The sequence below is a fragment of the Panicum virgatum genome, chromosome 5N (genome assembly GCF_016808335.1).
Source record: "Panicum virgatum strain AP13 chromosome 5N, P.virgatum_v5, whole genome shotgun sequence".
Lineage (NCBI taxonomy): Eukaryota > Viridiplantae > Streptophyta > Magnoliopsida > Poales > Poaceae > Panicum > Panicum virgatum.
Window position 1 is genome coordinate 45,213,009 of NC_053149.1, and position 25,860 is coordinate 45,238,868.

At 43.2% G+C, this 25,860-nt stretch overlaps 1 protein-coding gene and 1 non-coding gene across 2 annotated transcripts; one reads left to right on the forward strand and one right to left on the reverse strand.

The window, feature by feature from the left end:
• Positions 1 to 240: 240 nt before the first annotated feature.
• On the forward strand, positions 241 to 347 carry LOC120677124. The gene has a single exon (XR_005676187.1). It is a non-coding gene; the product is annotated as a small nucleolar RNA R71 (small nucleolar RNA).
• A 12,449-nt stretch (positions 348 to 12,796) lies between these two features.
• On the reverse strand, positions 12,797 to 20,425 carry LOC120673009 (ABC transporter G family member 36-like). Its single transcript, XM_039953680.1, has 22 exons — positions 19,883 to 20,425; positions 19,638 to 19,758; positions 19,445 to 19,533; positions 19,156 to 19,240; positions 18,440 to 18,599; positions 18,234 to 18,310; positions 18,059 to 18,112; positions 17,894 to 17,984; positions 17,496 to 17,797; positions 17,134 to 17,415; positions 16,700 to 17,016; positions 16,444 to 16,604; positions 16,093 to 16,359; positions 15,754 to 16,004; positions 15,333 to 15,665; positions 14,962 to 15,252; positions 14,720 to 14,803; positions 14,499 to 14,632; positions 14,013 to 14,240; positions 13,761 to 13,932; positions 13,404 to 13,658; positions 12,797 to 13,316 (listed from the first exon to the last, which is right to left on the reverse strand). The coding sequence occupies exons 1-22, from the start codon at positions 20,233 to 20,235 to the stop codon at positions 13,059 to 13,061; spliced, it is 4,365 nt and encodes a 1,454-aa protein (XP_039809614.1). The 5' UTR covers positions 20,236 to 20,425; the 3' UTR covers positions 12,797 to 13,058.
• Between the last annotated feature and the right edge of the window lie 5,435 nt (positions 20,426 to 25,860).

Consider the following 25,860-nt stretch of genomic DNA (forward strand, 5'->3'; position numbering starts at 1 on the left):
AGTAGGAGGTCCAGCTTGACGGCAAGCATGTCCATCTTCTTGACAGTATGTATTCCGCCCTTGGTTCTGGGCTGGGAACGATCCTCCTTCCAGCCCTAGTTGGAGACCATCTTTTCAATCAAGGCCGTGGCCTTGGCAATTGTAAGGTTGAGATGGGCTCCTCCAGCAGCAGCATCGAGATGGGCTCTGGATGTTGTCGTTAGCCAATTGTAGAAGCTTTGAAGCACAAGCCACTCGTCCATCCCATGATGAGGACAGGCGAGTATGTATTCTTGGAGTCTCTCCCAAGCTTCTGGGATGGATTCCATCCCTGTCTGCTGGAAACTTGTAATTCTTTCACGCAGGGCATTTGTTTTGCCCAACGGGAAGAATTTGGAGAGGAACACCGTGGAACATTTGTCCCACGTGCTGACGGCTTCCTTGTTCTGATAAAACCGATGTTTCGCCTTCCCCAAGAGGGAGAAAGGAAACAGGCGGAGCCTGATGGCGTCTGCCGTAATGCCATGTATAGTCACGGTTTTGCAAAGCTCCAAAAAGTTCTGGAGATGGGCATTGGCGTCCTCATTTGGCTTGCCACAGAATGGGCTAGCCTGCACCATGTTTATGAGCCTGGACTTCAGCTCAAATTTCACGTCCCCAACATCAACGTTGGGTCCAGTTGCCACATTGGCAGCTAAGGGGACGGAGAAGTCGCGGAGAGTCTTCTCAGCCATGGGTTCGGTGATTGTTGATGGTGCTTGGGAAACTGGCTCGCTTGTCGACTGCGAGAGCGGAGAAGGAACGACGCGAGGTCGGACCCTTCTCACAAGCTTCTCGGGATTTTCAACAAAGTTTGTCGGCGAGGAAAAACCAGACATACACTACCCTATTTTCATCCAATCAGGAGAAAACAAAAAGATAAACACATTAGCCTATATAAGCAGTAGCTACCTCTTACTCATATTGCCATATTTATGTGCTTAGTAAAATCATTACACCTAGTGCCATCCCCAGCAATGGCGCCAGAAATGCTTGTTGGCATTTCTTAGCATCGCCACTAGGAGGGGTTAGTTCCTAGCAACGCCGCCACAGAAATGCCGTGTTGGTATGTCTTACGTTTACATAAAGATCCGCAAGCGCACGGATATACTGTTGTAGCATTTCACCCGGAAGTATTCAGAGTATCGTTATTTATATTTTTCCAAGGGATGGCTAGGTTGTGTAAAGATATTTACTAGTTCCATAACCATGACACTTATGAAGTAAGGTGTAGACTACTGACTACACAGGGGTAAGTGATTAATAGAGGATAATCAGGGGTGATGTGACACACATAGAATAGCCAACTCTCATGAATAAAGAATAAACAAGCACACCTAAGGTTAGTGGGAGCATAGGTACAGATCCTAGTATACTATACATGTTAGCAGATAAGTTACGTTAGCCACAAGCTTAGAGCTGCAAATGCCGGGAAATTAGGGACATCGGGGAGAATGACCCACACTGCAGAACATCCAGTCCCGTTTCATCTTTGCATGAACTCCTACACGATACCCGAATGTCAGGGAGTACGCTAACCGAGAAGCAGCTTCCCGGCGGACCGACACGGCTGTCACCACCTGCGGTCTACCCTAGTCACACTGTGGAGCACTATCATATCTGAAGGATCCCGCATACTTGGGCACCATGCCTGCATATGAGGTCGCTACACTAGCACCCCCGGGTCCCCCACCCTTCGAATGGACAGGTAAGATGCTAAGGTAAGCCCAAAAGCACAACGAACCGATATCCTTACCCAGATCATCTGGTCTAAGCAAGCAACTAGTATAACTTAATAAAGCATAGATCAAGGCTAAGCAAGCTACGAACATAGAAAGATACCAAGAACGAACTCAGAATGAATAGCATAATGAAATTTGGAATACAAAGCCATACCAGAGGCCGAGGATTGCTCATCAACCCCGAGGACGACTGGATTCGCTAAGGAGATGAAGTACTAGCCTAGCTCCACTACCCTAAGGAGTACAAGTCACAAGAGAGTGTGAGAAAGAAGCCTTCAAGTGGTGTGTGTGGTGAGAGTGGTGGGAGGCCCCTTTTATAGCTCCTTGAGGTCGTTTCCCGCCCTCAACAAATATGGGAACATTGACAAGCGCCTCTAGAGGATAAGAACAATGTTCCCGCCAAAATTCTCCTGGAGTGGCCTCCAGGTGGGGTCGGCCGACCCCCCCTTGGCCGCCTCTGGCCACCGCCTTCGTCTGGGTTGCTACCTGGTGGGTCCTGATGTCAAATGGTCGGTGCCGGGGCTTGTTTGGTCTGGTTTGTGGGCCTCCTTTGCATGTGTTACGCAGGACGCGATCGTCTGCGACTTTATCTACGTATTCGTCGTGTTTTCTTCTTATTCCGGACTTGTGCTCCTGAAAACATAAATCTTCGAAAACAATTGTGGAGCTAGGTTAGTGATACAAATATGTGAGTGAGAGGTATAGTTTTCCTTCTTTTATTAGTATAGTTGACGGTCATATTTCGTACTTAACGACCGCCAACACTTACCTCTTTTTTAACTACCCGAATAGGTGTAGAACTAGCTGCATTACAAGAAAACTACCCGACCGGGTTGTAGTAGGACTCCAACTGTACTCGGCTAGGACTTTCCATGTAACCCTGTCCCCCCAAAGTATATAAGGGCAGGCAGGGACCCCCTCAAAACACATCAACACCTAAGGCAATACAAACAACCACACATAATGTAGGGTATTACGCACCTCGTGGCCCGAATCTGTCTAAATCCTTGTGTTCCTTGCACCATCGAGTTCCAAAGCTAGTGGATCCCTTGCCTACAATCCTACTGCTAAGGGTATCCCTGAGCAGGCTTGGCGGCTAAACACCGACAGAGCCCCCACCTTTCAGATGGACAGACATCATACTAGAGCAAACATAGAATACTGGAGCATGTAAAAGTTAACTAGAACTAAATCTCTAACCAGACAAAGCATATAAAAGCAAAGTAAACTAATCATGAAATCTATATCTGACACTGCAGGGCATAAATCATGCAAATATAAATAACTATAAGATAAGTCAAGTATACACGACCGAACATTACAAAAGAGATCTAGTAGCGAACCCATACCGATTCCCTGAAGAATGTCCGACGACCCAACAACTACTTCGTCTAAACTCCACTAGCCTTAGAACTACTCAAGAGAGAAAATGAGAGGAGTGCTCTTGCTTGTCTTGCCTTCCCTACCTCATTCTTACCCCCCTCCCCTTCTCATATTTATAGGGGGATCTCAATGGGCTGCTTGCACTCGGTTGGACAACGCGTGGCACCCTGAACCGCCTTAAGGAAGGTTGTAGGTCGGTGGGGGTGGGGCCCACTCGGCCGGCCAAGGTGGTCGACCTGGCAGGTGGGCCCATTCACCTCCAATCTTCTCTGGTTGCTTCCCATGTGTCCTCTTATCCTTTTTCCACATGCCTGAGTTTCTGGTATGTCGGTTTGGCATTGTATGTGGGTCCTTTGATCCATACGAGCCTGAATTCTGCGCTTTGATTGGTCGACGATTTTTCCCATGGATCACAAGGTCGTCATAACCTGCACTTTAGTCCCATTTTCCATCTTTGCATAATTTCTAGGGTCATAGTGGATTTCTACTTTATTTTAAATAAAAATGCATATGAATTATTTAAATTCTAAAGATTTTTTGATCAAATTGACGCTTGAAATTGGTCGTTAGCAGCGTCAGCAATATCCCCCCCCCCCCCAAGTTGTCCTTTGCTCGTCACGAGCAAAGTAGGACAAATCAGGTTGTTGATCAAAAAATCACTATACTTGTCTTATCATGTCAGAGTTTTATAACAGAATAGCATGTCTATGAATTTGAATAAGTTGGCTCACATACCTTTGCTTTATCCTATACTCATCCAAGGGGCTTTTAGCCTTCTCCTCGTCTTGAGTTGTTGAGAGTTAGAACAGTGCATAGAGCTATATTCCTTTATTCATAGATCAGAAATCCATCTGGAAGTTTTTCTTAAAAAGGTTTTTGAAAACAAGGCAAAGTTCCACAAATGACTCTCTCGAATCACTCAATGATTATTTTCTTACCAGGGCAATAAAGTCTTTTTCCTTTGCTATTAAAGGGCTTTTTATGGAGTTCAAAGGTAGGATAAAAGAAAGGACATACATGCACTTCATATATTGTAAAGTCAAAAAGTAGATCCATTAATAAATCAAATCATGCAAATGTGATCAAGATGTGCATGTGTACGGAATGAAATGATGGTATGACTAATTCCTTGCCATGGATCATCTGTTCTCCTTTATTTCTCATGGACATGGGCTATACCTTTTTTTACATGCCTTGTAAGCATGTGGCATACTATCTTTGGGTATGCATCTTTTTTTTTGACATGCCTTTTTGGGGCATGTGGCATACCTTCTTTGGGTATGCATCTTTTCATTTTTGACATGCCTCTTGGGCATGTGGCATACCTTCTTTTGGTATGCATCTTTTCATCTTTTTTATATAGCCCGTACCATTTGTAACATGGAGAGAGTGATCATGGACCAAACAAGAAAATTTTTATTGCATGGATTGATGAATGATAATGCTAATTCCCATTGTAGGAATTTCGCACATGAAATGGACGTGTACGTGATCTTGATCACAAAGTATGAAAAGACTCTTACTAGGGTCACACAATTTGACAAAAATCAATAAAGTAACAAGCAACATATGGATAAAGTTTTGCAACACTACCCATATGGCTCTGGTAGGTATTTATCATCATTGAGGAACTTGCCTTTATTATTTTGTATTGCAAAATTAAAACTCCAGATTTCAAGCATCTCTTAGAAAAAAAAAGATCATATTGCTCCAATTACCATATCAAAACTCACAACAACTATACTTGGATTAAGCATATTCCACCTAGAGAATTGACAGGCTTTAGCAAGAAGTTTATCAAGCCAACAAACTAAAATCTAAGAAAGATTTAAAGTTATAAACTAGACAGATAAAACAAGCAAAACCGAGCAACTTTTCATCCTTTCAACTCTAAAGAGGTTAAACAGATCATAAGCATATGATGAAAAGGGAAACAAATTTTTATTTTGTTTTTATTTATTTTACTTTGAGTATAAGAAACCAGTAAAGGATAATTGACTTGGTGGAGGGAACCTCCCCCAAGCTAGCTCTTGGTTTAGGGTCCGATGAGCAGGACCTTTCTCCATACTTGGTTAGGTGAGGTCGACTCGTCCATACCTGAAGAAGTGGAGGTGGACGACAAAGTCTTTTTCTTGCTCCACGCCTTTTTAGTCTTCTTGGGTGTTGTAGGCGGCGCGGGATCCTCGGTCTTTCTGACTTTAGACTTTCCCTTCGTCTTTGGCGTTTTTGACTTCCCTTGATCTTCTAAGGATTTGGCCTAAATTTGACTCGAATCATCAAGCATTGTTCCTTTTTGGGCTGAAAGTCAAATTTCTCCTCTTCTCCATTGACTTGAAGTCGGATTTCTCCGGCTCCTGCATCAATGCGGGCATCTGCTATGTTGAGAAATGATCGTCCCAAAATGAGAATTATCTCCTTCTAGTTGTCTGTGTCCAGTACCATGAAGTCAACAGGAATGAAACAAACTCGTATCCTCACTGGTACATCCTCAGCAATGCCCATGGGGTGTCGTACTGTTGAGTCTGCCAACTGTAAGTCTATAACTGCATCGGTGTTGGAGTCAACACCGAGTAGTTGAGTCGATCAAACAATGCCCTGGGCATGACACTAACACTGGCACCCAGATCACATAAGGCTTTGTCGAAGACCTGTGTCCCAATCGAACACTTGATTGTGGGACATCCTGGATCCTTTTTCTTCTCGGGCAACTGATGCAGTATGGCAGCACTGCACGCCACAGTGAGTTTGACCACTTCTATAGTCGGTAATGGCCGCTTGTTATTGATTATATCCTTGAGATAGTGAGCATAGGCTGGAACTTGCATCGCGTTCATCAAGGGCACATTGATATTCACTTGCTGGATTACCTCCATAAAGCGGTTGAACTGCTCATCTATTGTCGGCTTCTTTACCCTCATGGGAAATGGCAACACTTGGGTATCATAGAATTCATGAAGTGTTGTCTTCCCATCATGCACCTTCTCGGAAAGGTTTTCCTCATGTGACTTTTCCGCTGCATCATCTGCCTTCTTCTTGCTGTCGGTGCTAGGATAAGGTGGATCACTAGTGGTTTTTTATCCCCTCGTGGTCACCGCATTGATGCTTTCGACAGTAGTAGGTAGGGCAGCAACCAGCAAAGCCAGTTGTGTTTCAAAGGTCTTATTGAAACTCAGTTGATTCTTCACAGCAGTGGAGAATCCATCCAACTTGGCTTGAATGGTCTCCAGGGACTTATCATTGGCGGCCAGCTTCTTCTGAATTGTGTCATTAATCTTTGCCTGACCATAGATTAAACCCCTCAAGGTACGCTGATTGGGGTTGAAGTTTGCATTTCCATTGCCTCCTTGATAAAATGTGCGCAGTTGATTCCACCCCTGACCTCCATGTGGACAAAACCCATTGTTGTTGAGAAACATAGCTTTCTCTTGGGTTTCCTGTCAATCATTGCCCGAATGTCCGGTGTTTCCATGGACCTCGCATGTCATGCGAGCATGAAAGGCTTGTAGTGTCTGCATCTGAGCCTTACCTTGTGGATATCCCACGAATTTCTTGAGGAGGAGATCAATCTTGGCAGCTAGCATGTCGGCTTCCTTGACAGAATGCATGCCTCGCTGACGTGATTGGAGTCGGTCATCACTCCAATCTTGGTTGGAAACCATCTTCTCTATTAATGATGTAGCTCTTTCAGGGGGTCAGAGAGAAGAAAGCTCCACCCGCAGCATCGTCAACATGGTCACAGGTTATCTGAGTCAACCTATTGTAGAAATTCTGCAATATGAGCCAATTATCCATCCCGTGGTGCGGACACGCTAGGATGTACTCCTAAAGTCACTCCCAAGCTTCAGGAATGGTCTCATTGGACGTTTGCTGAAAACTCAAAATTCTCCCTCGTTGGGCATTGGTTTTGCCCATTGGGAAGAACTTCGCGAGGAACACGTTGGTGCAATTGTCCCAGGTATTTACTGAGCTTCTGTTAGCGTAGAACCACTGCTTTTCTCTCCCCAGAAGAGAAAACGGAAACAGTCGAAGCCGGATAGAATCATGTGATGCTTCATTGATAACAAAAGTGCTGCAAAGCTCTAGGAATTGCTGAAGGTGAGCGCTAGCATCCTCATTGGCCTTGCCATAGAATGGACTGGCCTACCCCATCGTAATTAAGCCCGTCTTGACCTCAAAATTTTCTCCTCCAATACTGACATCAGGCCCAATAGGGACATTGTTGGTAGAAGGAGCAGAGAAATCCCGAAGAGTTTTTTGAGCAATGCGGTTAGAAGCTGATGGTGCACTAATGATTGGTTATGATGCCGAGAGTGTACGCTGAGGAGGTACGACACGAGGCCGAACTCTTCTTAAGAGCGACTCTGGAGTTTGCATGAAGTTTTCCGGCAGATCAAAATGGGTCATACACTACCCTGTTTTCATCACTACAAAGGAGAAAACAAGCCAAGTTAGACTATTTAGAAAATGAATATTCCATTTCCTTTTGTTTATGACCTTGCCCACACAATTAACCTATGCCTTCCCTGGCAACGGCGCCAAAAATGCATGTTGGTATTTCGTAATGTCTACTTCAGAAACAGGGTCGTTCAGCTTGGTTTCGGTAAAGGCTTTAGAAGTGCCCGACATCAGCGCCAACAAATGCCTCTACATTTCATATAGCAATTACTGATAACCAAACTAATGAACCATGAATCATTCTGCAAGCAGACGGAATAACTGGTTTAGCATTTTACCCAGTGAGTATACCAGGGTGTCATTTATAATTTCGCAGGGAAGGCAGTGACTAAGTTGTGTAGGTAGGCCACATGAACTTATCTCAGTGGAATATTAAATGCCTAAATAGGGGTAAGATAATTATGGATAAACGTAGTGGGAGAAGACAATCAACTCTTATTTCTAACAAAGGGTAAAAGAAGGCAGGGAGCTAGGCAGAAGTTAGTTAGTCAAGGTCTATCTATGTTTTTTTAATTATCTATACCATTTACTAGCATTATATACTTTGCACAGAGTGGTTAGGTACTATCAAGTTATTCCTAATACACGGGAACACTGTGCAAATGGCTGACAGATATAACTATCAAGCCATCACCGAACATGGAGGATTATGATGGAACTAAACGGGCTGTCACCACCTGCAGGCTACCTCTACAAACCGTTGGAAAGGGCGACATCTAGTAACACTTAACTAACCCAGACACCATGTCTAAACTAGTAAGCGATACTCTAGTATCCCGCGCGGAGCCCCCACCTTTCGGATGAACAAACATCATACTAGAGCAAACATACGAATACCGGAGGTTGTAAAAGTTAACTAGAACTAAATCTCTAACCAGGCAAAGCATATAAAATCAAAGTAAACTAATCATGAAATCTATGTCTGACACTGCAGGGCATAAATCATACAAATATAAATAACTATAAGATAAGTCAAGTATACACGACCGAATATTACAAAGAGATCTAGTAGCGAACCCATACCTATTCCCTGAAGAATCGTCTAAACTCCACTAGCCATAGAACTACTCAAGAGAGAAAATGAGAGGAGTGCTCTTGCTTGTCTTGCCTTCTCTACCTCATTCTTACCACCCCCCCCCCCCTCTCATTTATAGGGGGTCTCAATGGGCTGCTTGCACTCGGTTGGACAACGCATGGCACCCTGAACCGCCTTAAGGAAGGCAGTAGGAAGCTTCCCCTGAAGGCTGGAGATCGGTGGAGATGGGGCGCACTCGGCCGACCATGGTGGCTGGCCGACTGGTAGGTGGGCCCAACCACCTCTAGTCTTCTCTGGTTGCTTCCCACGTGTCCTCTTGTTCTTTTTCCACATGGCTGAGCTTTTGGTATGTCGGTTTGGTGTTGTATGTGGACTCTTTGATCCATGTGAGCCAAAATTCTGTGCTCTGATTAGTCGACAATTTTTCCCGTGGATCACAAGGTCCTCATAACCTGCACTTTAGTCCTATTTTCCATCTTTGCGTAATTTCTAGGGGCATAGTGGATTTCTACTTTATTTTGGATAAAAAATGCCTATGAATTATTTAAACTCTAAAGATTTTCTTATCAAATTGACACTTGAAATTGGTCATTAGCAAGCGTCAACAGCTATATGTGTTCTTATAGATGAATTCACTATGGAGATAATTTATATCATCCTTGACAACATCTATAGCTGGTGAATATTTTTTATCATAGTCCTAAAAGTTATAGTTCCCTGATGAGAGATCATTTATTTGTTGCTTTAATGCACGAGGGTAAAATACTGGCAAATGAGTAATTTGCCACATGGAATTTATGATTTGGTAAATTGGCTTGTATGGATTCTCAAAGCATCAATTTGTGTTGTATTTCACTAAGTGTGTTATTTTGAGACCTATAGTTGATTATAATATTTTGCACTAATAAGCAAGTTGAATATGGTTCTTTTATTTCGATGATTTATGATTCATGGATATAAGGTTGGTGGATACTATCGTTAGTCATTTTGTGCTCTCGGTCTTAAATCTGAAAGACATTGTAAAGACCAATTGCTATTGATCGCAATTTAATCAATTTGTGCATCCATGTTCATTTGCATATGTGAGAATTATTTTGAACCGTATTTCAAATACTCAGCCGAGGTGGTGTGTACTCAGGCTCATATCTCAACTGAAGATGCAGGAACATGAGCAGCAAGGTAGAACCATTGTCTTGAGCCATATCAAGATATGTGGTCAATAGGATTCCTTCATTGTGAGAAACCAGGTGTGATTGGTGCACATGTGTTTCTCATTGTTCATGAGCAGTTTTGACTTTGATAAATTTTTGTTGGTACGCAAGCTTTATCAAGAAACAGAGGGTCATATGTTGACACCCAAAATTAGCACGATTTAGGTTTGCAGGACAATCTGGGCAACCAGTTAGGCCAGTCGTGCAAACCAGTTAGACCAATCTAGGTAACATTGTCACATTGCCAATTGTACTGCACCATTACGTAGATCTCATCGAGATGGTAGAAATGCATATATATATATATATATATATATATATATATATATATATATATATATATATATATATATATATAGAATGTCCAATTTGGAGTCCAGATGGAAGTTATGCATGCAGGAAAACCTGCACTTGAGTCTGATCGGTCAGACCGGTCCAGGAGCGGTTAGACCACTCAACGGGCCAATCCGAGCTAGGAGTTGTATTTTAATATGAGATTTGTAAGAGTTTTGACTCCTAATGGTACAGACCTCCCCATCCTATATTTATGAAGGGCCACGACCGATTGAGGGCAACCCAACTAAATCAATCTACTATGCATTTACTTTTACCTTCAAACCCTAAATCTCTTCCAACCTCTCCACGATGTTCATCTACTGATCTTCACGACCATAGATGACATCCTAAGACTTGCTGGTCAACCTAGGGCACGTTCGGCGATGTCCATGCCTTGACGGGGTCCCTCCCGGGCGTGAGCATCGTTGACCTTTGATAGTTTGCTCATAAACTAGTTGTCTTCATCATGTAGCGCGCTGGTTATTCTTTGCTGATTTGCTAGTAAACCTCAGCGTCCTTCACCACGTAAGCGTGATAATTATCCCTCGAGATGACCGATTCCAGCGAAACCTTAGAAAACCAGTCTGACAGCGGTTTGCTCAACTAGTCTATTGGGACCTTCGCACCCGAAGGTTACCAGGGTTCCAAACAGAGAACGAAAACAAGTACTCAAAGACCCTCGGATAATCACTCAGAGCGAGCTTTCCGATGATCAAAAAGTTGTTACAGTGGAGAAATCTGGGGGGTATTTATACTCCAAGGTCCTGAGGTACATTTACACTCTTGCCCATGCTTTTTTACCTTACATCAGCACTATCGAGGCCCCTAATTAGTCTTTCCCCGACGACCCCAGATACAATTACATCTTTGCCCACGCCAATTCCCCTTATGTCAGCACTTTCGAAGGTCTTGTTTGGTCCTTGTACTCGTTCCTCAGTTGAAGTGCCGTTCACGGCACACAAGCTTGCTCAAGTCGTGATCTTCACGCTTCCGCCGCACCTTCGATGGTTTCTGAAGATCCAGGGGCATTCCGTCCTTTGGGCTGCCCCCCTTTGATCTGAGATCGAAGGTCTTTGACGTCATTGGCGTTTGCTCATAGGCGGCGAGGGAACCTTCGCTCGCCTCCGAAGGTTCTCCACTGTTGATCCTTCGTGGGAGTGGAGTACTCGAAAAACCTCCGATCTGCGAGACAGCAAAGGCGATGAATGTATCGAAGGTTATGGAAAGGGTCAGTAGTGATCACTATCCTGTCTGTAACCCTTGGGTATGGTGCCTCCAGAGGTAGCGATCCCCAACATGGTCTGACCGGTCTACGCGGTCTCATTGTCCTTCGGTCCATTTACAACCTGCACGCTCGAGTGGTCTCGTGTGCTGACCGAAATTTGCATCAATAGGAGGAGATATACCTTTACTGAGTGCTTCAGCAAGAATTAGGGGAGCACCAACTCCACGACCCCCCGGAGGGAAATATACAGTGTATCCATGCCCTTACTTTACTTCCCGCATTTACTTATAAGTTGTTTTCGCTCTTGTTTATATAGTTTGTCCCCCTCTAGCATTTCATCCATATTGATTGGTACGAGTACTTGACTAGCATTGTAGCCAAACACGGTATTATTGTGCTAACTGCTCTTGCTCTTTTACTCGTGAACGTGGCTGAGTATGTATTTCACCAAGAAGTGAAAAAAAATTGCGACCACGCCGCCACCAGAGGCATCGGCCCGGAGGGCTCCAATCACAAAGTACCGACAATAGGTAGACGACCTACAGCAACCAAAGCAAGCCAACAAATGCGCCATTGGACCATGAGCAGCGACAACCTCCTGAAAGGCTCTACTCCCGTTGGAAAACACAGTCGTTTCGCTCCTTCCAGACCATCCAAGTTGTAAGGACAATCAACATGTTGAATTTGAATCCCTTCCTGAACTCCTTTGGGATTTCCTTTTGTCAACTTCAACCACCAATGCGCTCTGAAGATGCAGGGAGGGTAAGTAATTGCTCTAGCTTTCCTCGATCACTTCACTGTGAGAAGTTCACCAATTTCTTCAGCTTTTGTGTCATTTGGTGTCAAAATAGAGCTTCTCCCCTCAAACTATAGTTGTCCAAATAAAAAATATAGATGCTTTCCTGCTACCCTAAGCTACCTCAATGTTGCCCCCATAAATTTTGGACGAGTAATCAGTAAACTGAAACAAAGTTGCATTTCCGGTGCCTCTAGCGTATCATGGCTGCGAGCTGGGCGCTCCACCGCTCCGCGAAGAACTATTGCTCAACAGGCACGAGGCAGCTGCTGATCCGCTGATGAACGAACCTAAACTTGGTGAATGCACATTATATTAGATGTGCCCCTGTAACAATATTTTTGTTCAACACAGCTTCAAGCCAACGCAGAGATGCCGATGGCTACTGGAAGGTCAGCGTGATGATTTCGCTGGCATGTTTCTTGGTCCTCTGTTCTGTGGGCGCATATCAAGCAAAGAAACATGAAAGCAAGACCACCCAAGATTTAAGATTCTTTGGCGTGTTCTAGCAGTATTCTGAATTTCAACGCAGGCCAAAAAAAAAAATCTCAAGTCAACGAGGCATGTGGTGTTTTCCTTGGCTTCTCCAGCTGATAGTGCAATTGCTATGGGTTACTCGGCTTAAAAAATTTACCAGCAGTGAAATACTCTTTACAAAATAAAATACTCTTTACAAAATACTACGCCATCCTCCTAAAAAGGAAGACAAAGGCTTCTATAGCTTAACTAATAATCAAGTAATTAATGAATCTATAGACATGGTGTACTCCGTTAATGTGCACAGCCAAATGTACTTGCGACATAACCAATCCAAAATCCTTTGTTCAGGACATGATTCCTAGCTCCTATGTCGTCATCATCTCTTCTGGAAGTTCAGCTTCATGATGGCAAAGCCGAACAGCGCACCAAAGAGAACTGCGAACCCCACGACAACAGCGGCCACCCACCCCAGCCAGCTGTGCTTGAAGTCGAAGTAGTCCTCAACGAACATCTTGACAGTCCTGTCATCGTCCATCCGTGTCAACACGTCACCGAACTGAGACACAACCAGCCCATACAGTGTCCACGCCACGGGGCATATCCAGCAGTACCACCTCCACCAAATCGGCACTTTCTGAACATAGCGTAAAGCAAGAACGGGGATAAGCTGTGGAAACAATTGGGAAACAGGAGCAAGAACAGTGGTATGACGAGGGCTTACTGGTCGTGGGATGATGAACCCGGAGAAGAGGTTCCAGATAGCATAGAATGCTGAGGACACGATCGAGGCGATATGGTAGTTTGGTGTCATGCCAACGGCCATCATGCCGTAGAATGTGAAGTAGAGCAGTGTGAAGTACCCAAAGAAGAGGTACCAGAAGAACTTGGCAACCGTCCACTCGAAGCCGATCATAGAGTACACTATGACACCGTATAGGATATCCTGAGCCAGTGCGTATGGGAGCTCGATGACAACCTGCCAGGACACGATTTGATCAGTGGCCTGCTCTCTATAATATGGGGCAACCAGCATCAGAAAAAGACCCATATGGAAATTATTTGCAAGAGAACCATTCACCTGTCCAAATGCATATGGGAAAGCTGAGTACATGCCCGCAGCTCTTTCACGGTAAAAGACAGTCCGCTCCACAGCCACCACTGGCTGAACTGAGGTACAGTTCATGACACCGATGAACAGCACAGCAGAGTACATTGATCCCATGGCGTTTAACAAGTCTTGTGACGTTTCCCTGGATTAAGAAACAAATGTCAACAAAATTTTGAAGGTTGAAACTTGTTATAAGCAATGGTACAATTCAACATGACTCACACTTTGCCGCCAAGGTCCCAAAAGATGGTGCCGAGGAGGAGAGCTATGATGGTGGTGAAAAAGAACCTAACGGTATTGTAAGGAGGGTTCCTCCAGTATGACAGGTTCTGCTTCCACAGGCAAGCCATGCATTGTGTGATGGAAGACTGCGCGTATTTGCTAGGGAAATGCAGGTCACTTGAACCTGGCGCTGGTTGGCTTAGTTCCTTTATCAAGGCCTTGTTCCTCCTGTAAAGCATAACAAGCAACTCATCATCTACTCAAGAAAATATCTTGAGAAGCAAGGCTGATAATCATGAAAAGCAACCAACTGATAATCATGAAAAGCAACCAACTGGTACTTCATTCAGCTGGATAACTTTTGTATGGTAAGTTACAAAATATCGGCCTACCGTAATTATATTTTAGCTGCTTATAGCGTTTTTTCCTACTTATTACTCTCAAAGATGAATTAATGAATAGACTAGTGGATTGGAATTTACTTACTGGAAGAGTTCAGATTTCTTGTACATCTCACTGAAATCAACACCTAGGATCTGTTCCTGAGAGGCTGTAGTCACTTCCAGCATCCATGTTGCCGGATTGTAGCCATCTTTAATTTTGCTCACCCCTTGAATCCCCTGGATAATATAAAACCACATGATCTTCTCGGTAATTTTAAAGAATTTAAATAGATGAGTATTAGGATTCCTGTAATATAATTTTACCTCGAAATACTTGATAAGCTCTGAAGAATGATGGCCAAGTGGACCAGCATAGATCTCTTCTCCACCTCGCTTCATCAGGAAAAGCTGCAAGCATTAATCAAACATTTGAGACCTTGCAAGTTGCAACATAGTTCAAGGGTGGAAAAGCAACCACAGTAAAACAAGTATAACCAATCTAGCAAAGGTAACCATTGAGTAGTAGAGAGTAGTTGGAAGAATATCGTATGGGAAACCTTGCTCACCTCATCGAATGCTTCAAATATGTCAATACTAGGCTGATGTATCGTGCAGACCACAGTCCTACCAGTATCGACAGTGTTCCTCACTGTCCGCATCACAATTGCAGCTGCCCGGGCATCAAGCCCCGAGGTTGGCTCATCCATGAAGATGATTGATGGATTTGCAACAAGTTCCACAGCAATGGTAAGCCTTTTCCTCTGCTCAGTTGACAGACCATTCACTCCAGGGAGTCCAACCAAAGCATCCCTCAGTGGTTTGAGCTCCACAAGCTCCATCACCTCTTCAATGAAGATCTGCACACATAAAGGTAAGCAACTATCTACCAAATAATATCCACTGAAGGTGGAAATGACAACAGTTTTCTGGAACTGACCTTTCTTTTTTTTGAATCAACATCCTTGGGAAGCCGGAGCCATGCTGAGAAAAGCAGTGACTCATAGACTGTCACCTGCGGTGAGTGGATATCATTTTGTTCACAGTATCCTGATACGCGTGCGAAGGTCTCTTGTTTCTTCGGGTATCCTGAAATGCTGATGTCTCCTTCAATGTATCCACCTGTCTTTCTTCCGGCCAACACATCCATCAAAGTAGTTTTTCCTGCGCCACTGACGCCCATTAGTGCGGTCAGCACACCAGGCCTAAATGACCCACTGACACCTTTGAGGAGCTCCAGACGATCTTCTTGTACACCTTGTGCTTTCATTTCCTGAATCAATTTCACAACCGAGGTTATACAAAGTAGTGATTAATTACCTTTGTTGATAGTGTCAAAGAAACATGTTTCTATATTTCACCTGTGGCATGTCAACAGAGTATCTGATGTTATCAAAGGTGAGTGAAAGCGGGACAAATGGGAGTATCATTCCCCGTTTAGTCAGGGCAGAATCATCTTCCACGATTGCCGGATCAGTTTCGATGTTCATTCCTGTTGATCGATGACTACTTGCTGATGCCAGGTGATTGCCATCCAGAACCTCGCCTTTCATGTTGGCATGCTTCTCTTTCAGCTCCTCTTCAGATACTGATGGCCGAGAATTGCCATATGCTGGAAAATAACAAGATAAACCATTCGCAAGTTCAGTATTGTGAAATCCAACAACAATAAGTGAACAAACAGTTTGGGAGTTACTCACGTTTGAGGTATGTAAGGGCAAGAGTGAAGAGAGCATTGAAGAGTATGGTGAACCCAATCATTGCACCAAAGCCAATCCAGTACCACTTTGCTTCTGGGAATATTCCACGGGACTTGAGGATTTGCACACCTAGGGTCTCGTTGGAGGCAGTGCTATTCAATATTTTGTCCCAGCTGTGCCCCAACATCTCATTCACCGAAATGGCATTCTGCGCATACATCATTGGGGAGATCCAGTACCCCCAGATCCACCATTTCTTTATTTTTTCTGCAACACGAAATACAAAGAAATATCAGTTTATGAAGAAGCTACATTGCAAAGAATTATAAAGAGAGAAATATGAGTCCTTACCTCTTACTAGAATAAATCCTCCCAACACCATGACAACCAGCAACATGAATGATGCAAAGACATTAGCAACAATCATGTTCCTCGCTACCCCACCAATAAAGCGAAAGAGTGCCGCTGCCATCTGATTGATGGCTAACAGAAGCAGATACTGCTTGAAGAACCTGAGGGCAACTACTGCTGTTAGAACATTCTCAATGCATTACCAGAGTAATAAAAATGGGTAAGGATACACATTTAAACAATCGGCAAATCTCACCTGCCGACATTTGGGTCGAAGCCAATGACATAGTATGTCAAGAATACATAACCTGCGACCTCGATAAATGTGATGGGTATCTTGAGGATCCATGAGGGTATAGTGTAGGACCATGCTGGAAAGAAAAGGAGATCCCTCTGCTTGAAGAATACAGGCAGTTTGAAGACAGTCATTGCCATCTCAGAGAAGCCATTGAACATGATCAAAAGCACGCCAAAGAAGAGTGCGCCCATGTAGAGGCCCCCATCAATCACTGTGTCATGCTTCATCTTCGTACGGAAGAAGAGAGTCATTGCAATGATTGACATCAGCATCAGCTGTAATACCAAAGAACGAAGGAGTCAGTCGTGTTTCAGTTATTTTTACTTACATGCCAATCAATCATACTGTTTGGAACTTTTTTTTTGGCGGGGAGGGGGGGTGGGCTGAGTTACCTGAAAGGTTCTGAACATGTAGACGAAAGAGTTCCTCTTCATCAGAAGGATCTCACGGTCTATGTTTGCCTTCAGCAGCTCCTTGCCACTCACACCATATCTCGTGGTGGTTAATGCGGCTGGGTGGCTTTTGCTCTTGTCGAATGGGACAGAAAGCTCATTTTCTATAGCTCTCCCCGTATGGAATGACTTGAATGCCATTGCGAATTCCTTCACCGTCACAAACCTGTAGGGCTCATCACGCCGTGCCCAGTACTGTTTCTGATCTTTTTTCGAAGTCACCTGCTCAGAATTTCAAATGGAGATATGGTAACAAGAACATTATGCAGGTGTATACTGAAATAAGGTGGCACAGTACATACTTCTTGCAAGAAGTCAGCAACACCCTTCCTCTCAGGGCATCTGAAACCCATGGACTCAAAAAACTCGATAACTTCTTCTCGAGGGCCCTGGTACACAACCTGGCCGTCTGAAAGGAGAATAATGTCATCGAACAGGTTATATGTCTCAGGCGCTGGTTGAAGCAAGGAGATGACTGCTGTGCCACCAAGGATGTGGATGGACTGCCTGAGTGAGTTCACAATCTGGAAGGTAGTGGAGCTATCAAGCCCAGTCGAGATCTCGTCCATAAAAAGCGCCCTGGCAGGACCAACCAGCATCTCACCTACAGGAAACATCGAAATGATATCATTCAGAATTCAGAAAGCACTTCAGCAAAGCCAATGCTCTTAAACTGAAATTGTTATAATAGAATGTTTACCGGTTGTCACACGCTTCCGTTGTCCACCAGATATGCCCCTGAGCATTTCATCCCCTACCATCGTGTCCGCACATATCTCTAGTCCTAATATCTGCGGCAAGTAATTGCGACATTAGGTAATTCAATCTAGAATTACTCAAGGTTGAGGCTAAAAGTTGCACATACCTTCAGGATGTAGTCAGTGACCACACTGGCCTCTTGCCCACCCATTGCAGAAGCCTAATTAAATTAAGCAGAAAATAGTAGTCAGTTTTCATTAGAAATCGTTAAATATTCATGAAAATATAACCAAAAGATGGAAGATCTACTGGATTTGGTCAGGGTTCAGTGCTTCACTTGCCTTCATGTATGCATCAATATCAGCATCAGGTTTGATATTGGCCGCCTTCTCCCGCCTCGACAGCTCAGTCAGCATATCTAATAACATAAAAGGAAAGAAGCAAAACATGATAAGCATATCAGCGAAACCATGCAAATCCCACATAGTAGGCTAGAGGCACATATGAATATGCATGTGCTGACGTGACTAACTGCTCCGAATCATACCAAAGCGGGAGCCAACACCCTGGCAGCGTGCTGAGAATGCAAGAGTCTCCCTCACAGTCATCTCCCCGATGTGGAGGTCATGCTGGCTGATATACGCAGCTGTCCTCTCTGGAACAAACTCTGTCATCTCTTGCCCATTGTAGGTCACTTTTCCACTAACCTGCAGAGTGTCTCGTCACATTAGGCACTGTACATTTCGGTAATCTGTACAACATTGAAGCAGTTGCCGACCAAAGGTCCCCGTTTGGATCGGGGGAATTTAGTCGCCGTCACATCGGATGTTTGGACACCAATTAGCAGTATTAAATATAAACTAATTATAAAACCAATTGCATAAATGAGGGCTAATTCGCGAGACGAATCCATTAGCCTAATTAGTCCATAATTTGATAATGTTATGCTACAATAAACATATGCTAATGATAGATTAATTAGGTTTAATAGATTTGTCTCATGAATTAGTCTCCATTTATGCAATTAGTTTTATAGTTAGCTCATGTTTAGTCCCTCTAATTGGCATCAAACATCCGATGTGACCTGGACTAAAAATTTGTCCCTGGATCCAAAGACCCCCTAATTTTGGCTGCCCATTTTTTGGCATAACTTGAGAACAAAAGAGATTTTCATGAAATACAATTAATGAGAAAATACAGATTGGGTTCTGGAAGTTATAATTATTGCACATAAATGCAATAGTGCCCTCCATTTTCCACTACCTTGAGGTCTTTGTCAAGCCTTCCAGCCAACGCGAGCAGCAAAGTGGTCTTCCCTGATCCGGGTGGGCCTAACAGAAGGGTCATCCTGCACTCAACGTAAAGAACGTGAGGTTGACTGGTGGAAGAAGCCACAGAGTCCCAGATTACTAGTCAATCCAGTCTCCACACAAGCAAAACACCAATAGTATCTAGTTGCCGAAAGGAACATCTCATCAACTCTGTAAATAGAAAACAATTGGGCATTCCTGAGGAGAGAAAACTATGAATAGCTATTATTTTATTCCAGTACCTGCGAGGCTTGATGATTCCGCTGACGTCGTGGAGGATGGGCATGGTCCGCTTCCTACTGGGCAGTAAGTGCAGCGCGTTCGCCGCTTCCTGAGTCGAAGAGGCGCATCCAAAATCAATCATCATTCGGTAGCGCATATGCAGGCGGAATCCCACAACGCACAAATGAACGGGCGCGATGGCCGCGCGCGTACCTCGACCGTGTTGACGATGGAGTTGAGGACGGTGGGGAGGCCGCTGCTGCCGACGCGCACCTCCGCCTCCGCCTCGAGGTTCTGGAACCGCACCTCGATCGTGGGCATGTCGATCCCGACCCTGCACCAATGAAACGCGCGCGCGCGCGCGCAAATCGTGAAACACCCGGCGGGAGGGGAAAGGGCGGCGGTGACCGCGCGGCTCATCACGAGCGAGCGGAGCGGGCGAGGGCATAGCACAGTACCTGTCGACGCGGTCCTTGAGCTTGAGCAGGAAGCGCTCGTTGTCCTCGTCAGCGACGCGCACGAGGCGCTCCAGCAGCGCACGGCGCTGCTGCGGGCCGAGGCTGAGCACGTCGACGTCGACGAGCCCCTTCCCGCCGCCCGCGCCCGCCTCGGCGCCGTCGCCGAGCGGGACCATGGCGCGGCGGACGCGGTCGTAGGTGGGCAGCTTCTCGAGCGCGGCCCACCGCAGCGCCTCCTCGTCATCCTCCTCCCTGGACGAGCGCGAGAACACGTCCTCCCCGCGGCGCCACATGGAGCCGCTGTTCCCCCGCCGCATGCTCGCCACCTTCACGATGTCCCCCGCCGCGTCCATCTCCCGTATCCCTCCTTCACCCCCTGCCGCCGCCTCCTACTCCGCTACCAATCCCCGCCCAGCGCCGAGCGGATTTTGGGATGTCACCGCGTTTCCGCAGCGAATCCGGCGGTGTATGTGTTTTTTGGGGTGCGTGCGTTCGGCGTGGGCTCGCCCCGTTTCGCGGTGGAAGGGCTGCCGAGTGCTGAGGCGGAGAGAGAGCAAGGAGAGGGGGTGGGGTTTTTGTAGGGGGTGATGGCGTGATGCGTTGGAACGAAACGGAACGGCCAGAGGTGTGGGGCCCGGGACAGGGAGGAGGGCGCGCTTCCGTGCTTGGCTGTCAAGACAACTCGCCGCGCCGAAGCCCTGCACAACTCGCCGGCCAGAGGTGTGGGGCCCGGGCCCAGGAGGATGGCGCTTGGCTGCCAAGACACCTGGTGCGGTCACGCCGCCCAGGCGCCCCCGCCTGGTGCGGTCGCTGCTTTTTTTTTTTAAGCAACAGGAGGAGTTCAAGACTCCTACTGAATATATATTAAAACAAAAGAAAAAAGTCTTTACAACGCGAACTTTATATATTAAAACAAAAGAAAAAAGTCTTTACAACGCGAACTTCAGGAAACAAAGAAAGAAAGAAAAAAAATCAAAACTAAAACTAGGCTCAACCAAAAGAACTTATCCATTCTTCTAACTGTGGTTTTGTGTTTCTCCTTGACTCGATGCATAAGTAACGCTAGTTCTTTTTTGAAAGTAGCCCGGCACTGCCCTAATGACGGTTGAATTCCTTGAAATATCAGTTCATTTCTTGCTGTCCATATGGTCCAACATAACAAGATGATTAAACTCATGAACATGGGTGAGCTGATTTGAGCCTTGATGCTTTCTATGGTTCCAAAAAATGAATCTGAGTCCACCGGAGTTACTTGCAACATATTCCAGCAAGTTAAAGCTAGCGGGCATTGGAAGAACAGATGTTGCAAGGTTTTCTCAATGCCGTTATTACAGATAGCACAATCATACGATGGTCGCTGCTTGTGCATACCTGCTTTTTGAAAGACTTGTGCAGGGCTGGCCGCTGTCACTTCTAGAAGAAGGCGCGCTGTTCTCGCATGGGAGGATTATTAAAAATTTGTTTAGTTATAGAGGCTAAACTTTAAATCATATTATATTGAAAAAATCTTAGTATTTAGAAATATTAAATGAAATCTAATTATAAAACTAATTGCAGAATTTTGGGACTAAACTACAAGATAAATCTAATGAGGTATATTAATTCATAATTAGCAGATGGTTACTGTAGTAAATTATGAATTAATCAGGCACATTAGATTCGTCTCGCGAATTAGCACTCATCTGTTAAAAAAATTTATAAACAGATTTTGTTTAATACTACTAAATGGTAATATTCTTTTTACTGTGACTAGGGGCTATAAAAAAACCGCAACTAGGGCCTAGAAAAAAAACCACAAGAAATAAACAAGGTTTAAGCATGCCTTCTTCTAGAAGGAAGGAGACGTGCATGGCTCGCTGACGGGACACGGGAGTGAATCAATCCACTACATGATCCTGCGCGGCAGCATCAACGCCAAGCGAATTTGCAAGCATCGTTTGTCAACTAGGACAGCTCTCAAATTCGTGGGGGTGAAATGGACCGATCGAGCAGTAAAAGAAAAGGTAAATGAAATGAGGAACGCATGTTCTCCAGCTCCCGTCTCCCCCATGCGTTGGATCTGATCTGAGCGACTGTAATTTATCCGTGTTTATGCTCGGTAGTATCAGGTTGAAAAAAGGCACAGTTTGCCGGTTTGCGATGCAACTCTATCAGCTCTAGCAGTTGCATGTTGTAAATAGAAAATGCCCCCCCCCCCCCCCCTCCTCTCTCTCTTGAGTTTTATTGCTGGTAGATGCTTTCATGGTTATGAAGAATACCTGCAAATAAAAAAGGTTGCTTAAGGAGAAAAAATATCATATATACAGAATTTCAATGTGCATGCAGATTTTGATTCCAGATTTTCTATATACAAATATATGTGTAGTTTCTATTAAAGGATCTTGTTTTTTTTTGTTGAAGCATATATCCAGAAAAAATATATGTACATCTTCACGTACATAACGTTTTATATTATAGTGTATACTTGCAAAATACATTATATTTGTATTCTTATATAATAAATTTCGTTCCTCATGTGGTCAAAATAGATGCTTATGTTGTGCATAAAATATTCACCTTGGAAACCATTTTTCGAATTTTTTTTATGAATTATGTGTATCTTCATTTATGATGATTTGAAAATTTATTTTGACAAAATATATGTGCATTTGAAATTTCTTACAAAGTAGTATGAGCATCATCGCATGCTTCGATATACTCACCAATTTTTATATTATTTTGTGATGCACAAAAAAACTTGCACTGTCATGGATCATCCAATTCGTATATATATTGTTATGTCCTAAAGTATGTGGTTAGATATGTGTTCCGTGTGTCCACCCTACAAGGAGTGGATGTGTGCCATTTAACTAATAAAATGATTTAGAAAATATGAAATATATGCATATATGATCATGTGTTATTTATTACTAATTTACCATTGTTGTATTACACATAATGTTAGGCTCATCAATATCTGATTGTGTGTGTTACATAAAAGTATATGTATCCCCATTAATGCAAACCACTTTCAAAAAGTTTTATACTGTGTTATAAAAATATGTGTACCTTGAACAAAAGAACCTGAGAAGACATCAAGTTAATATTTTTTTTCTAGTACTAGACGACGACGGAGTATGGAGCGGTATCCTGTCAGGCTCTTGCACTATTGACAGTAGTGCTAACTGTTCTGGTACGCTTGTGACTTCAATATTGTATTTTCTCTCATCGTAAAACATGCCGAATGCATCATTATATTATATTTGTAGTGTGCAGGGTAGGGAGAATGTATACGGGTACACAAAATTTTGCAAGCAAAACAAATTTTGCAAGCAAAACATAAAAAACATTCTGTGCATGAAGATGCTTGTATATTATTCTTTGTAAATATACACTTAAATAAAAATTTAGTGAAATAAATTTTTATTCTTTGTACACAAATTTTTGGTGTATAGTGACAAGTGACAACAAACGCACCGAATTCAATAAGTTAATAAAAATTATTAAAGTAATTACTTAATTTTACATTATTAAGGGCACACATACTTTTGTGCACGTGTTTTCACGACAATTTGTAGACACATACTCCGTATATGTCCATCTTGAATAAGAAACAATTTTGAGGTTTTTGTTGTGTTCTTGGAAAGAATTGCACCATTATGAATTTATTAGGGCCTGTGAGGGCTCCGGCTCCTTGCAAAAAAAGGTGGAGCCGGATAAAGCTGCTGATCCATCTTCTCACATTTTACAATATGAAGCCACTCCATTTCCAGAGTGTTTGGTAGGGCTCGAGCCACCGAAGAAGCCAGAGCTGGAGCCCTACCAAACATACCCTTAACCTTGTGTGCAGTACATCATGGCCACCGAATGGAATTCGAAAAACAAAATATCACATCAAATATCTGGACACATGTATGAAGTATTAAATAAATTTTATTTATAAAATTTTTTGCACAGATGGATTGTAAATTGCGAGATGAATCTAATGAGCCTATTTAATCCATGTTTTGCAACAGTGATATTACAGTAATCATCCGCTAATTATAAATTAATCATGAATTAATTAGATTCATTAGATCCGTTTCGCGATTTAAAACCCATCGGTGTAAGAAGTTTTCTAAATACATTTTATTTAATACTTCAAATTAGTAAGATTCTCTTCTCTAAATTTTTGACCAAATGATCTGAACATAGCCCCAGTAGACGGTAGGGTTGCAGCTATGGCAGACCTCGATTTTTGTGTACCTCTCTTCACGTTCTCTCTTAGACCTGTTTGTTTTTGGTGGGCTACTCGCGCTAAAAAAGAATTTTGCATGCTATACTAAATGAAATCTATTTGCGAAACTTTTTTACAGATGAGTGCAACTTTGCACGACGAATCTAATAAAGATAATTAATCTATGATGGCTATAATAATGCTACAGTAACCATCATCTAATCGTGCGGTCAAATGCCTTATTAGATTCATTTCGCGAAATAGCGTAGGGGTTGTGGAATTAATTTTGAAAACTGTCTTCATTTGATACCCCTAATTTATTATTTTATTATTTGGCCAACAAACGGAGCCTCCACGTTCGCTCTCAAGGCCTAGAAATTGTCACGTTAATCAGAGAAAAAAGGAAAAAAATAAAATTACCCACCACTGCCATTACGATAAAAATTAGCCTAAAATACATATGTGCCTAATTAAAAGTTACCCACCAATGTCATATGAAAAATTAATTTGGCCAACAAACGGAGCCCCACATTTGCTCTCAAGGCCTAGAAATTCTCACGTTAATCGGAGAAAAAAGAAAAAAAATAAAATTACCCATCACTGCCATTACAATAAAAATTAGCCTAAAATACCCATGTGCCTAATTAAAAATTACCCACAAATGTCATATGAAAAATTAAATATGAAATATCATTTATCTATGTAAACATATACTATTAATAAAAACTAAAACTAACAATAATCAATCAAAATAAAAAAATAAAAATAATTATATTCATAATATTATTCAAGCTCAACAAATCAAATTGTTATTATAGGTAGATCATATTTGAATTGTTTTAACCAACAATAAGACATAATTTACGATAATAAAAGTGAGATGTATGGTAACAAATAGTACAATTTTTGAAAAATAGTAATGATACAACGACATGCAAATATTTGAATTTTCAATACTAGGCGCGCAAATGCGCGGGCCATACCCCTAGTTATTGGTTAAAATTTGCTACAGTAGCTTGCGCTAAAAAAAACCAGAGTCCCCCCACCTCTTTTTTTTCCACCACGTGTTACACATCGATTGGTCTGAAAAGCTAGATACCTGGGGGGCAGTGAAGATTCCAAAAAGAAAACAGAAGAATCGCGTCACTGCGTGACCATCAATCCTATTCCTATGTAGAAAAAAGAAGGGGCTAATGTTGTTGCCGCCTGTGCACGGTTGTCAATGTCAGAAGGTCGACACCCATTTGAATTCGTAACATTACGAATTGTGATGGCAACGGATGGTTTATTTGTTGTGCCTACCGAATTTGTTACGAACGTGAAGTTTTTCAAGGTCGAGGTTCATTGAGTTACGGTTCGTCCAACACTCTGACTAGACAATGCCAAAGAATTAGGTTAGGGCTAATTGTAGGGAGAGGGCCCCATGAGTTGTGCTTATTAAAGGTAGCGAGGAGTTGCAATGCCGTGGGAGAAGAAAGAAAAATTGTAGCAAAACTGTCTTTCATCTGAAGGAGTGGCTATCATTTATGTTACACATGAATTTTACAATGATCTCATGGTTCGCGTGAAAATATGTGGAGATTCCTTGCTGACTTCTTATTGCATTAATGAACTGATTTTAGTCCATATGCTCCTACTTCCATCTGCAACCAAAGCCAAATTAGGAATATTATCATTTGCTTCTCATTTACTATTTCTTTTACTAGTAGCTTTAAAATATACCTTTTTATGTATCCTTCAAATGGAAGTCTATTAGAAATATAGTCGCGTACTCCCTCCGTCA